This window comes from Belonocnema kinseyi, chromosome 10 (assembly GCF_010883055.1).
Source record: "Belonocnema kinseyi isolate 2016_QV_RU_SX_M_011 chromosome 10, B_treatae_v1, whole genome shotgun sequence".
NCBI classification, from domain to species: domain Eukaryota; kingdom Metazoa; phylum Arthropoda; class Insecta; order Hymenoptera; family Cynipidae; genus Belonocnema; species Belonocnema kinseyi.
This window is the reverse complement of record NC_046666.1, coordinates 44756323-44770737: the sequence shown is the minus strand read 5'-3', so window position 1 is coordinate 44770737 and position 14415 is coordinate 44756323. Positions and strand designations below refer to the sequence as shown.

At 25.3% G+C, this 14415-nt stretch overlaps 2 protein-coding genes across 3 annotated transcripts; one reads left to right on the top strand and one right to left on the bottom strand.

The window, feature by feature from the left end:
- Window positions 1-194: 194 nt before the first annotated feature.
- Window positions 195-4376, bottom strand: LOC117182238 (mitochondrial import inner membrane translocase subunit Tim17-B-like). Its single transcript, XM_033375331.1, has 2 exons — window positions 4111-4376; window positions 195-871 (listed from the first exon to the last, which is right to left on the bottom strand). Exon 2 carries the CDS (start codon window positions 847-849, stop codon window positions 358-360), a length of 492 nt encoding a protein of 163 aa, XP_033231222.1. The 5' UTR covers window positions 850-871; window positions 4111-4376; the 3' UTR covers window positions 195-357.
- Window positions 4377-4908: 532 nt separating this feature from the next.
- LOC117181624 (uncharacterized protein C458.02c) lies at window positions 4909-14354 on the top strand. Of its 2 annotated transcripts, XM_033374496.1 has the most exons (5): window positions 4909-5025; window positions 5114-5463; window positions 8325-8402; window positions 10768-11079; window positions 13895-14354. In XM_033374496.1, the coding sequence occupies exons 2-5, from the start codon at window positions 5251-5253 to the stop codon at window positions 14114-14116; spliced, it is 825 nt and encodes a 274-aa protein (XP_033230387.1). In that variant the 5' UTR covers window positions 4909-5025; window positions 5114-5250; the 3' UTR covers window positions 14117-14354. The 2 variants fall into 2 exon arrangements, with proteins under 2 accessions (XP_033230387.1, XP_033230388.1); XM_033374497.1 differs by lacking the exon at window positions 8325-8402.
- The last annotated feature ends 61 nt before the right edge of the window (window positions 14355-14415 follow it).

Genomic DNA, 14415 nt, shown 5'->3' with positions numbered 1-14415 from the left:
AAAAAAATTTCAGTTTCCACCCAATAGTTGAAATTTCGATCAAATAAAGATGAATTTCCAAATAAATACACGACTTTTCAACCAAACAGTTCAGTTTTTAGCAATTTTCAAACAAATTAGACACATCTTTCGAAAAATCCCGAAAAATCACTAAAACTAACGACCTGAGATCAAGAAAGAAAGAATTTCCAAACTAGAAATCAACATAAACATTATATTCTCATTCCTTAACTTAGTCACACATAATCGATCGAAATTCTTCGTAGCCAAGATTTATTACACTTTGCAGAAATCGAGCGAGTGTAGTTGAAAATTAGAACCTAATCAGCGATAAAACTATTATACAATCTGCAAAAATTATGAAGGATATCCTTGCTTGGGATCTGCAAACTGTTGCGCCGGATCATCAACAATCGAGGTTGGCTTGAACTGATCAGCCATCATGCGTGTGTAAAAAATGCCTATACCTTCGATGAGCGCGAGCAAAACCCCGCCGATGATTGCACTGCCAGTCATCGCTGCCACGCCATTTCTCGCTGCCAAAATAGCCCCGGTGGCCGAGCCACTGATTATCGAATTCCAGGGATCTTCTTTCCGCCTAAAGTGGACCAGGGTGCAGTCAATTGTGGAGAAGGTGCCACCCCAAACGGCAAAATTCCCGGCCAATACGGGCGCTCGTTGCTGAACTGCCATTATGCTGCCTATGAAACGCTTGTTCATCCCACTAGGTGCATTTCGAAAGCCTTTGAAGGAGTGGAACAAGGCGCCACCAATGGCTCCCATTGTGAAGGCACCGCCACAATCGTCCACTATTCGCCACGGACAGGGCTCTCTGGTGTATTCCTCCATTTTTTTATAGTCAGGGACTCGACTGCAAGACACAGAAAAATTAGATTCCGGATCGAGTTGGACGAATCTAGGAGTAGGGTGACAATAGGGTTGTTTCGTGATTTTAGATAAAATCATTTTTCAATAGATAATTTCAATTTGAATCGAAGATGCGTTATAATTTTCTTCACACTCTCATCTAATGAGAAGGTACTGGTTTTATGTAAAATTTCACTTTTTCGGGTTTCATAAACTCTTCACGTTTTGAGACCCACTGAGTCAGGAAAAAACAATTTTCACGAAGGTGTTTGTCTTGCAATTATAAAAAAAATTCAAATACATATTTAAATTTTCAACTCGGCTAATTTTCTACAAAAGAAGTTAATTTATTGGCAACCAAACTGATAAATTTTCAACTAAAATGATGAATTTTAAACTAGAATAATTAAATTTGAAATAAAAAAATTAGTTTAAAACTAAAACAATGAATCTTCAAATGAAATATTTAAACCTTCAACGAATTTTGAAATAAAAAAGATAATTTTTCAACCAAAAATTGAATAATTACATTTTCAGTCAAAATCAAAAAAACAATTTTTAACCAAACAATTTGAATTTTTTACTAAAATTATAGAATATTCAACTGAAATAATATTTTCCTTTTTAATAATGAAAAAAATTATTTTCTACAAAAAAAGAAACAAATTTTCAATAAAATAGCTCATTTTTTAAGCAAAGAAATTAATTTCTAATATAAATGATGAATCTTCAATAAAAAAATTAATTTTGATCAAAAGAGTTTTTTTCAAACAAGCAAATTTATTCAGAGCATAAAAGATGAATTTTCATTTAAAATAAGGAATATTTAACTGGAATACTTCAATTACCAACCGAAAAGAAGAATTTTTAAACACTGAGATTAACTTTCAAAGAAAAAAATCATTTTCTACCAAAACAAGTAGGTTTTAGATTTAAAAACGTCGATTTTCTAACAAAAAAATCGGTTTTTTTTAAACAAAATACGTGAATTTTGAACTAAATAAAATAGTTTTCGATTAAAAAAGACAAATATACACCCACCTTGTTAAATTTTGAAATAGAAATGTAAATTTCCCACCCAAAGTGGAACGGTTAAATTTTCAGTTAAAAAAAATGAAATTAAGTTTGATAAAAATTAATCTTTTATGTTATAAATAAATTTGCTTGGTTGAAAAATAAACGCTTCATCAAAATTGAACGAATCTAGGAGTAGGGTGACAATAGGGTTGTTTCGTGATTTTAGATAAAATCATTTTTCAATACATAATTTTAATTTGAATCGAAGATGCGTTATAATTTTTTTTACATTCTCATCTAATGAGAAGGTATTGGTTTTATGTAAAATTTCACTTTGTCGGTTTTCATAAACTCTTCACGTTTTGAGACCCACTGAGTCAGGAAAAAACAATTTTTACGAAGGTGTTTGTCTTGCAATTATAAAAAAAATTCAAATACATATTTAAATTTTGAACTCGACTAATTTTCTACAAAAGAAGTTAATTTTTAACCCCAAAATATGAACTTTTAACAAAACGCACGATTTTTCAAACTAAATAGTTGAATTTTTAGATAAAAATGATTTTTTTTCAACTAAAAACAAAATAATTAAATTTCTAGTCTAAAAAATTATTTTCAAACCAAGAAAAAGAATTTTCAAAAAACGCAAATCCAGTAATATAAAGCTACTTTTATAAATGAAAAATATTTATTTATTTTTTTCCTGCAATTATGAAAAATTTCAAGTGAATAGTTGAATTTTCTAATAAAATATTTGAATATTTAACCCAAAGAGACAAATTTTCTGCACAAGAATAGAATTTTGTAATTGAAAATATGAATTCTTAACAAAATTTCTATCCAAAGCATTAATTTTCGATAAAATTTTTATATTATTTATCAATTGAGTTTACTTTTTAAGCCAAAAATACTCGAAAATATTTTTCAACCAAACATAGAATATTTAAATTTCTAGTAAAAAAATTATTTCTAAAATAATGAAAATATTTCTAAAAATTAAAAATATCTCTTTATTTTACACTGAAATTATAAAAAAAAAGCAAGTAAAAAGTTGAATTTCCTGCCAAAATATTTAAATTTTTAACAAAATATTAAATTTTGAACCGGAAAATATGAACCTTTATCAAAAAAGTTCATTTTCTACATAAGAATTGAATTTTCGACAAAATAATGATGAATATTCAACAAACCACATGATTTTTCAACAAAATAGTTGAATTTATAGATAGAAAAAATATTTTTTTAACCGAAAATAGAATATTTAAATTTCGAGATAAAAAATTATTTCTAAAACAAGAAAAAAAAACAAATTTTCAATCAAAACTTTAAATCTGGTGATATAAAGCTAATTTTATAAATTAAAAATATTACTTCATTTTATATTGAAATTATAAAAAAAAAAATGACTAAATAGTTGCATTTCGTGCCAAAAGATTCTAATTTGCAACCCAAAAAAAAAGGAAATTTTCTACAAAAAATTGAATTTTGAATCGAAAAATATGAATTTTTAATAAAAAAAAGTTCATTTTCTACCTAAGATTTAAATTTTCAAAAATATAAAGATAAATTTCCAACAAAACATGATTTTTCAACCAAAGGATTAAAGTTTCACCTAAAAAATATATTTTTTTTTTTCAACTAAAAATAAAATAATTAAATTTCTGGTTAAAAAAATTATTTTTAAACTAATAAAAAAAACTGAGTAGTTGCATTTCCTGCATAAATATCTAAATTTTTAACTTGCAATCTTTAAAAATATTTTAAATCCTTTCTATTCAGAAACAAAACTTTAAATACAAATTAAATTTTTAAATAAACTATTTACTTAGGTATGACACTGCTTAAAAAATAAATATATTAAGTTTTACTATCCAGAATTAATAAAATTCTATTTTTTTCGTCCGAAAAGGAAGTATTGAAGTCGAATCGCGACAAAAGATTCTTGCGATTTTTATAAATAAAACAAGGAAGGTACACAAATCAATTCAAATGCAACGCCAAAATGAAGAAAATAGTTTTTATTAAATAGAATGAGTGTTCAAAAAATCAAAACTTACTCAAATTGAATAAATATCAGTATTTTGCAGAGAATTTTACACGGTGTCAAGATCTAACAAATTCACTTCAAAATTCACTCGGAAGCAAAAAAAAATTAAAGAATCAATTAATTAAGAGCTAAAGGATATCAATATTATGAAAAATAGTATAATATACTGAAAAACTTACAATTTTTAGGTATGTTAAGCTACAGTCGTCCTCAGAACACGAAATATCATGCGGTTACGGAAAGTGAGGTTAGAATGATGAAATCACACACAGAATACTGACACATCCGTTCAGAAAGTCGGAATATAATAAAGAGGAAATTTTTCTTAAATTTTATTCATTTACGACAATTTTATTTATTTATTATTTGACACAAAATCGGGACTAAATCGAATTAAAAACATTTACTCGATCGAAAAGGTTATCACGTTGAAGCGAGAAAACGTCTGCGAGTTGAAGTACCGAGCTAGTCAAAGGATATTCGAATAACAGATAATTATTTATTTTTCTGTCTGTCCTTTGATCCCTTGCGTTCAAAATTAGACCTATAAAATATAATGAATAAAATAATTGGAGTAAAATAATTAAATAACGTGAAATTTTAAATATCTAAAACCATTTTTCATAATTTTGCGAGATTTTATTTTGACATCGATTTGATTTTCCTTCGAATGGCGCCGCAGATGGTGAGCCAATCAGATCACCGCTTCTTCGGGCATGGATTTCAGTTCGACCAATGACAGTTCCGAACTAAGATACTCCAGAAGCGGGAAATTTAAATTACACATTTTTGTATTATTTAAAACAAATGATAAATTTTTAAAAATTACAGTTTTATTAATAAATATATACATTAAAGTTTATTCAGAGTGAAAATTATTCTATATTTTCTTATGAAATCTTCATTATATATTCTCCCCCCATGATTTAAAGCGCAACTATAAAGTTCTAAAATAGGTGACTGAAACGATATCCAAAAATAAATCCGGCCTCACTCCTCTTCGGAATTTCGTCGTTCTATGAGTAGGAAAGTTAGAATTTTTGCTTTTATTCATGAAATTTGTGTTTCAAGAGTGATTTAATTAAAAAATTAAGGTAATAAGTTTTAAAAAGTCGCATAATATTTATCACACAGTAAAACTTTGCTTAAATTGAATTTCTGAGGTGATATTTTATCTTCCAGCGAAAATTGAAACATTCGAACGGAGAGTGTAAAAGTTTCGTCGAAGATTCTGCTAAATTCAGATTACTAACAAATTCTGTAAACGCCCATTAACGTCAGACTCCAGAATTTAAGAAGGGGTTTTGGGTTTTTCAAAAATGTCAGCAACCGAAAATTGTAAGGCTGCTGGAGATTTTGGTAAGGTGGAAAATATTGTGCCTACAGATGCGATTGCACCAGGAAAATCTATTGAAAATGGGGTCGCCCCAAAGGCAGCGGAAAATGGAAATGGGCAGAGTTTCGAAAAACTAGTTCAAGAGGAAAGTTGTCTATTGCCAGGAAAGGAGACTAACGATGAGCAACTTGCAAAAGTGAGTAAAATTTTTTTTTCAATAATTTATTTAGGAGGTATTCTTTAAAGCATTGGATTTTTATTTAAAAATTGATGAAACCAAAAGTTTTATTGCTATTATTATTTATTAAAAAAATATTTGCAATCTTCTTTAAATTTTTCTTTGAATTAAACAATGTTTTATTTGGCTCAAAATTATGTTAACTAGATTCTAATTATCATATTTAGTACACCAGTGAATTCATAAAAGAATATGGTATTTAAAGATTTTATTCAACGAATTAAAAATATATATAGGACATTATTTTTGACGATCAAATTTTTTTCTTTAATGTATATACAGGGCATTAAATTTACCTAATTGATTTATTTAATCATTTAATTTATTACAGGTCTCCAACAGATAACAATTTTTCAGTTGATAATGAAAAATATTTTATCCGAAATAAAAAATTTTTAAGTCACGAAAGATAAATTTTAAACCGAGAAGATTAATGTTTTACGATAAAAGAGGAATTTTAAACAAAATGCATCAATTTTAAACAAAAGATTGAAATTTTAAAGCCCAAAAAATTAACGTTTTACAAAATAGTTGAATTTACAATCGAATCATTACATTTTTTAATAAAAAACTCATTTTTCTATTAAGAAGATTAATTTTATATTAAAAAGGACAAATTCTCAACAAATTAGATAATTGTTCAACCGAATAGTCAATCTTTCAAACTAAAAAAAATCAATTTTCTACCAAAAATGAATGAGTTGATGGTTTATTCGAAAAATTAATCTTTATATAAAACAAGAATTAAATACAAAATAGTTTAATTTTTCACCAAAACAATGAATTTTCAAGACAAAAAGACGAATTTTCTTTACATATAACAGCCTAATTTTTGTCCTGAAAATATGAAGATTCAAGAAAAATGTAAAATTTCAATCAAATAGTTATGTTTTAAACTTAAAAAAAAATTAGTTTTCAACTCAAAAATTAAATTTTTAACATATAACTTGTACATTTTTAACCAGAAAATTGAATTTTCAACCAAGATGGTTATTTTCATTAACAAACGATTGAAATTTCGAACTTAAAAGTTTAATTTGTAAACTAAAAGAATCAATTTTTAACAAATAATATAATAGTTTAATTTTTTCTTTAAAAAATTAATTTTTAATTTTAGAAAACGAATCTTTCACAAAACAGTTAAATTTTCTACCACATAGTTGAATTTTCTACCTAATTTTTGAATTTCGAAGACAAAAATACTAATTTTGTAAAGACAAAAGATGAATTTTTTGACCCGAAAATATAAAATTTGAACTAAAAAGTTCATTTTCCAAATAATAGTTAAATTTTCTGAAAAAGAAATCAATTTTTACCCGAAGAAGAAAAAATTAAACCAAATAGTTTAGGTTTCAACTAAATTGATGAAATTTCCACTAAAATATTGTGAATCTTCAACGAAAAAATTAATTTCTATAAAGGTAGTTTAACTTTCAAGAAAGGAATTTAACTGTAAACCTAAAAAGATGGATTTTCAATAAAAAATATAATATTTGATGTGTCAGCAAAAAAATTTTTTTAAATAAAGCTGAACATAATTAAAACAAAATAAACGAATTTTCAGTATAATAATTGATTCTTCAACTAAACCAGATTGATTTTCTACCAAACAGTTGCATTTTTAACCAAAAAATTGTATTTTCTACCAAAAAGACGAATTTTCAACAAAATATTTAAATTTTTAAATAAAGAGTTGAATTTTCAGCCAGGAATATTAATTTTCTACTAAAAAAGACGAATTTCCAATTGTACAGTATAATTTTTAGTCTAATAAAGAACAGTTTTGACATAAAATAGAATAAATAAATTTTCATGTAAAAACAAAAATTTTCAACTTAGAAAAGTGCATTTTTCACAAAACAATCGAATTTTCTACCAAATTTTTAATTTTTTAAGACAAAAGGACGAATTTGTACAAAAGATTCGAATTTGTAAGAAAAGGTAGATTTTCGACTAAAATAGTTGAATTTTTGATTTAAGAAGATTGATTATTAAGAATAATAATAACAAAAGTTGAAAATTCGACTGCTTTGTGGAAAACTCATGTACTTTTTGAAAATCCGTCTTTTTGGTTATAATTTAAGTATTTGGTCAAAAGTTCGTCTTCTTTGGTTCAATTAAATTGCATGCAAATTTGTTTTTTCATTTATTGTAAAATCATTTTTAATCTAAAAATTTGACGATTCCTTTTTTTTGTTAAAAAAAATTTTTTTTTTACTTGAAAATTCGAACATTTGGTTTAAGATTTATCTTTCTTGATTGAAAATTCATCCTTCTGGTTGAGGATTCTACTATTTGTTTAAAAATGTATTAGTTTTGTATAAATAAACTGGTTGAGGACTCGTCTTTTGATATAAAATTCAACTTTTATGGTAGAAAATTCATCTTCCTTGTTTGAAAATTAACTTTTTTGTTAAAAATTCAACTATTCTCTAAACAATTGGTCTTTTTACTAGAAAATTCAACGTTTTGTGGGCTCGAAATATATACAAGTTCGCGGGACGTTTAGAATATTTGAGAAAATTTTGAATTTTAAGGGCGGGGGGTAGAAATCCGGAATAATGGTAAATTATTATTAACATTTAAATTATCAGAGTTTTAGATTATTCAATATTAAACCATTTTTCCAGAAATTCAGATTTGTGTGAAACAATCGAAATTGAAAATTCTAATGATAAATTTTTATTTTGAAAATGATGATAATTTTGAATTGAATTACAATTTTCTAAAACTTATATCTGTATATTTATAAGTTGTATTTAAAAATAAATAATCAATTTAAACGTGACGATTGATTCTTGAAATAAATTTTTGCCCAGGGTGATAGTGAACTAACAAAGGCACCAGAAACAAAAAATGATTCGGGGCCTGTGGAAAAATTAGAGCTAGAAATTCAGGTATGTTTATCTGTTATTATTGACTGCTTTTTAATCATTTAAATGAAGTCCCCAACGCTTATTAACGAAAATACTAGATTTTTTTAAATTACTTACATCATTTTTTTATTATTTGTTTAAAGATAAAATAACGAAATACATGGTTTTTATTCTATTATAATGTCATGATTCATATTTTAATAAAATTAAATATATTTATTTATTTATTTATTTATAAGAAAAAACGATAACTTTAATCTAAAAAAAGTTTCAACACATTGGAAATCTTTCAATTTTTATTCCAAATCGTTTAATTCCATTTTTAGAAGATTCGAGTTTAAAAATGTTACAAGTTTAACATTCTGTGTTTTGAATATTAATGGTTGGGGAAAAATTATTGAAATTTAAAATAAAGTTTCGCATAACCCTTATTAATATTCCAGTTAGGGATTTATTTTCCATGTATTTATACATATATTTTTTTTGCAGTCGCTTCTTCCTGAAGATTATTTTTTTAGTTGCAAATTTCATTATATATTTGAAAATTCAACAATTTTCTTTAAAAATCCTTCTTTTCGTGGGAAATTCAACTGTTTGTTGAAAATTCGTCTTGTTGGTTAGAAAATTCAACTATTTTGAAGAAAGTTTATTTTTTGAACTATATTTATATTTTTGTGATAAAAAGGTCAACTGAAATCTTTTTTGAATAAAAAGTCCGCTATTTTTTTGAAAATGTGTCTTTTAATTTTAAAAATTTATCCGTTTTAGTAGAAATTTCATCTTTCTTGGATAAAAATGCAACTTTTTGATTGAAAATTCAACAACTTTAAAAAAAAGACAAACTTTTCTGTTCCAAATTCAACTGTTTCGTTGAAAATCCAACTATTTTGTAGAAAATATACTTGCTGTTTAAAATTCGTATTTTGGTAATGAAAAGTCAACTGATATCTTTCTTAGATAAAAATTTAACCATTTTTTTTAATTGGGCTTTTTTAAAACCAAATTTAGCTTTTTTAGTAGAAATTTCATATTTCTTGGATAATTATGAAATTCTTTTTTTGAAAAATCAACAATTTTGTTCAAAATCGTCCTTTTTTGTTGAAAATTTCACATTTCGTAGAAAATTTTCTTCTTGTTGAAAACTCATATTTTGATGTTAAAAAGTGAAACTAAAATATTTTTGGTATGAAAATTCAAAACATTTTTAACCTGTCTTTTTTATTTAAAAATGCAATTGTTTAATAGTAGAAATTTTATCTCTCTTCGATAAAAATGAATCTGGTTAAAATTAAATCTTCTGTGCTTGAAGATTTAATTAGTTTGTTTGATAATTTGGCTTGAATCACAGAATTCATCTTCTGTGGTAAAGAAGTATTTTTTTTCTATAAATATTTTAAGGTTTAGCAACTTTAAAAGGTTTAAGAAAATAATTTTCTTAAGAGTTATGGGAAATCTTTTATTTTTATTTCTTTTGAAAAAAGAAACTTTAAGAGAAAATTGAAAAAAATTGAAAACATTGAAAACATTTTTTTTTAATTTTGAAAAAGGGTAGAGTTTCAAATGAAAATGTTTCAGTTTGGTAAGATTAATAAATCTAAATGAAAATCGATTAAATTCAAGAAATATTTAGAAGATTTGAAGAGCCTAAAAAATAAGTTTAAACTGTAAAAGGTTTGTAAAAATGGCGATTTTTTTCAAAGATTTCAGACCAAAATTTTAGAAACTTTAAAAATTTATTTAAAGGTTTCAAGTGAATAAACCCATTTTCTTAAAATTCCTAGGAAAATTTGGAAGATTTTCAACGCCGCAGATTTTAAAGCATTTTTTTACATTTTTTAATGATTTTTCAAAATTTCATGAAAACTTAGGTAAAAATATGTTTTAGAAATTTAAAGGTTTTGAATAGATTACAAATATTTTGTAACTTGGAACCATGTCCGAAAATTTATCAAATATTTTTTATTACTTCTAAACTTTTAAAAGTCCTAAACATATTTTTAATAGGTCGATTTTTTCCTCATATTTCATATAACCCTGTAAAATAATTTTTTTATTAATATTCTATATTCTTTTTTGATATATCTGAAATGCTCAAAATTTTTTTTAATTTTCTGAAGAATATTAAAACATTTTTATTTATATACGTTTAAAAACGAATTGATAATACTTCTTTTCTTGTAAGTAATTTCAATAATTGTGTAACTATTGAGAATATTTAAAAAGCATTCAGTGTTACATCAAAATATTGTTTTATTTATTTATTTTAATTATTAAATTAATATTTTTAAAAAGGGCAATAAAATCTTGGGATAATAATATCGTATTAATATTATTCGTTTAGTTAAAATAGAATTTCACTAACTAAAAATTCTCCTTTTGTAAATAGAAAAGGACACACGAACGAGATAATTATCACAGAAAAATGGTTGAGACTGAAAATAAATTAGCTGCTCTTCAAGCATCATACAATGCAGTCACAACTGGAAAAGGAGACGAAATGGCAATTCGTAGAGAATTGGAAGATTTAAAAAATTTGTTGACTCAGTCACAACTGAAATTGGACGATCGCGGCCGTATTGTAGCCAATCAAGAAAATCAGATCAATGCTCTCACGAGTCAAGTTTCCTCCTTGAAGGAAGTCGTGGCTATCACAAAGGATCTTCTGAATATTCGAAATATGGAAGTCAAACATTTGCAGGTAAGGTTAATTAAAAAATTGCAAAAATATACCCTCTCCCCTTTTTTTCAAGTAAACCTTTAAGTTCAGATGAGTTTTTAAACCCGATAGCTTCAAATCTCCTCTTTAAAATGAGCTCAAGAAAGTGTAAAAATGTTGATTAGTTCTCGAATTATCATACAGAATGTGGGAGCGTGCCAAAGAAAATAATGGGTCGGTCGAGCTGCAATAGAAACTGTCTTTCGTCTCCCACTGTTCGACTGCAGCTCGACCGACCAATTTTCGTCTTGAGCACGCTCCCACATTTTGTATAATAATTCGATAACTAACCAACATTTTTACACGTTCTAGAGCTTACTTTAAAGAGTAAATTTGAAGCTAATGGATCAAAAAAAATCATCTCAACTTCAGTTTCATGTTTTAAGTTTCTATGGCAGCTCGACCGACCCATTATTTTTTTGGGCACGCTCCCACATTTTTTATGATTATTCGAGAATCACTGAACATTTTTGCAGTTTCTTGAGCTCATTTAAAAGAGAAAATTTTAAATCTTCTTTTAGAAAATTTTTTATTTTTTCTATTAAAGTAAAGTTGAGAATCAAGCAGTAGTCAATAGGTCGGTACTTCTAATATATTATTTTGCCCCCTATTTATTGAAAAGACTCAAGTATGACTCAGTAGATGCAGAATTCAATATTCTTTCTAACAGTTTTCAAAAGAGATTCCTATCCTAATTTTTCGAAAAGTTATTCACAAATATTTGAAGTTGCTAGATACCAATAGTTGAATCTTCAAAGCAACAAAAAGAAGTTTTTTAGACGACAATTGATTATTTTTCAAAGATAGACGAAAATCGTTGCATTTTTGAGAAAAAATATACTTTAAACAACAACAAAAAATAGTTTAATTTTCAACCAAATAGATGAATTTTCTATCCAAAAAGACGACAGATCAACAAATAGCTAATTATTCGATAAAAAGGTTGACTTTTTAACAAAATAATTAAATTTTCAAGAAAATAGTTCAATTTTTAGCTAAAATGACGAACTTTCGAAAAAAATGAACTTTCAACAAGAAAGGAGAATTTTCAACCAAGTGGTTGAATTTTTACTAAAAAAAAATCAATTATCAACGAAAAATCCAATAGTTGATATTTCAGCTAAAAAAAGGTTTTAATTATAATTTCAGAAACAGTTGAAATTAACAAAAGAAATGGATTCTTCACGAAAAATAATATAGTTAATATTTTAAGAAAAAAAAACAAAGAAAAACGATTTTTTAACAAAAGAGTTACATTTTCAACCAAGAAAAATCTTTCAGTCAATGGAGAAAACAAAATTCAACCAAATTGCTGATTTCTTAATCCAAAAACATGAATTTCCTACAAAACAGTTGGATTTCCAACCCGAAAATATGAATATTCAAACAAAAAGTTAATTTTTAAACAAATAGTTCAATTTTGTACCAAAATTGTAGCGGTTTTAAGGAAAAAAATTCATCTGAATACTTGAGTTATTAGGCCAAAAAGGGGAATTTTTTGCAAACCATATTAGTTTTCAACCCAAAAATATGAAATTTTAACAAAAAAATGATAATTTCTAGCCAAAACTAGTATAGTTAGGTTTAAATTTCTAAAAATCAATTAAAAAATAATATTTTTTAACAAAATAGTTTAATTTTTATTCAAAGAAATGAATCTTCAAATAATAAAATGCATTTTTGACAAAATAGTTTACCTTCCAATCAAGTAGTTGAATTTGAAACCATGTAGTCCTATTTTCAAGTAAAAACGATGAATTTTTAACCAAAATTGGCATTGTTAAATTTGCAATAAATAAATTTATTTTTAAACAAGCAAAAAATCTATTAAAAACAATGTAATCTTCCACCAATAAAATAAATGTTCAACAAAGTAGTTTAAATTTCAACCCAGTAGCAGAATTTGAACGTTTTCAATAAAACAATATGAATTCCCTGCAAAATATTTAATAGTTGAATTTTCAAATTAAAAACGATTAATTTTTAACCAAAAATGGAATATTTCAGTTTTCAGTGATAAAGTTAATTTTCAACTAGAAAAAAAGAAAATTTCAATAAAATAACCTGTTAAAAAAGCAGTTCAATTTTAAACCAAGTAGTTGAAGTTTTAAATAAAAGAAGATAAATTCTCAATAAAAAATGTAATAGTTCAAGTTCCAACTAAAAATAATCGATTTTCAGTCAAAAATTGAGTAGTTACATTTTCAGTTGAGAGAATTAATTTTCGACGAAAAAAAAATTTGCAACAAAATAGTTTGATCATAACTAAAAAAACATAATCAATTATAATAACTATCATCTTTCAGCCAAAAATGGAATGGTTAAATTTCCAGTGGAAAATTAATTTAAGATAATTAAATAAAATTTGTATTTAAAAAAAAGAGAAATTTTTTATTTTTGATTGGGTTAATTAATTATCTACAAAACATAGACATTAGATGAATCTATTATTCATCTATTGTAATACTTAAAACACTTTAAAGTTATCATGATTGTACACTTTTATTATTATTCAAGAAGTAAATAATTACTTTTTAAGATATCTAAAATTTTACAAAAACTTTCTTATATAAAAATATTTCAGATTTTGATAAATCAAAAAATATCGAGCCACATATTTTTTTTATGTCTTTTTCATGTCTAAACTTTATTACAGAATTTTTAAATCTCAAAATAACTTTAAAAAAATATTAAGTAAAAAATTAAGATTTATTTTTAACTGCATTCGTAGACTCCTGATTAAATTACTTCCTTATTAGAAAAAGAATGATTTAAATTCATAATTAATTTTTTTTAGGATAACGTTGATTCGATGGAAGTTCGAATCATAGCAGAACGCGAGAAACATAATATGATGCTGAATAAAATGGACTCAGCTGCAAGATTAAATGCGGATTTGAAGAAAGAATATGAAACCCAATTGCGATTATTTCAGGACCTTCGTGGAAAGTATGAAGAGAAAGTCACCTTACTTTCAGAAGAAAATCGAGCCTTAGGAGCAAAAACTTCAACAGAATAAAAAAATAATAATTCCGTGTTTAATGGTTTTCAGTTTCTCAAATTCATTTTTGTACGCTTTTTACATGTAAATATTCTCAAAGCCGAATATTTGAGGACAATAAAAGCGTCATTTTTTACGAATTTTATTGTGTTTCGACGAAAACAAGTCATAGATTTTAATACTTATTTAAATATATTTAAGAAAGCCTCTAGAATCGCACGAAATCCATTGGAATTCCTAAAAATAATAATAAATATAAACAACAAATTTATTACGAATAAAAATAGAAAAAGTCTTCTAAAGAAAATAAAAATTAA

Coding starts and splice junctions, on each gene's coding strand:
- LOC117182238 (XM_033375331.1), bottom strand. CDS start 849: ATGGAGGAATACACCAGAGAGCCCTGTCCGTGGCGAATAGTGGACGAT.
- LOC117181624 (XM_033374496.1), top strand. CDS start 5,251: ATGTCAGCAACCGAAAATTGTAAGGCTGCTGGAGATTTTGGTAAGGTG. Junction 5,464..8,324: donor ACGATGAGCAACTTGCAAAA/GTGAGTAAAATT, acceptor ATTTTTGCCCAG/GGTGATAGTGAACTAACAAA. Junction 11,080..13,894: donor TGGAAGTCAAACATTTGCAG/GTAAGGTTAATT, acceptor AATTTTTTTTAG/GATAACGTTGATTCGATGGA.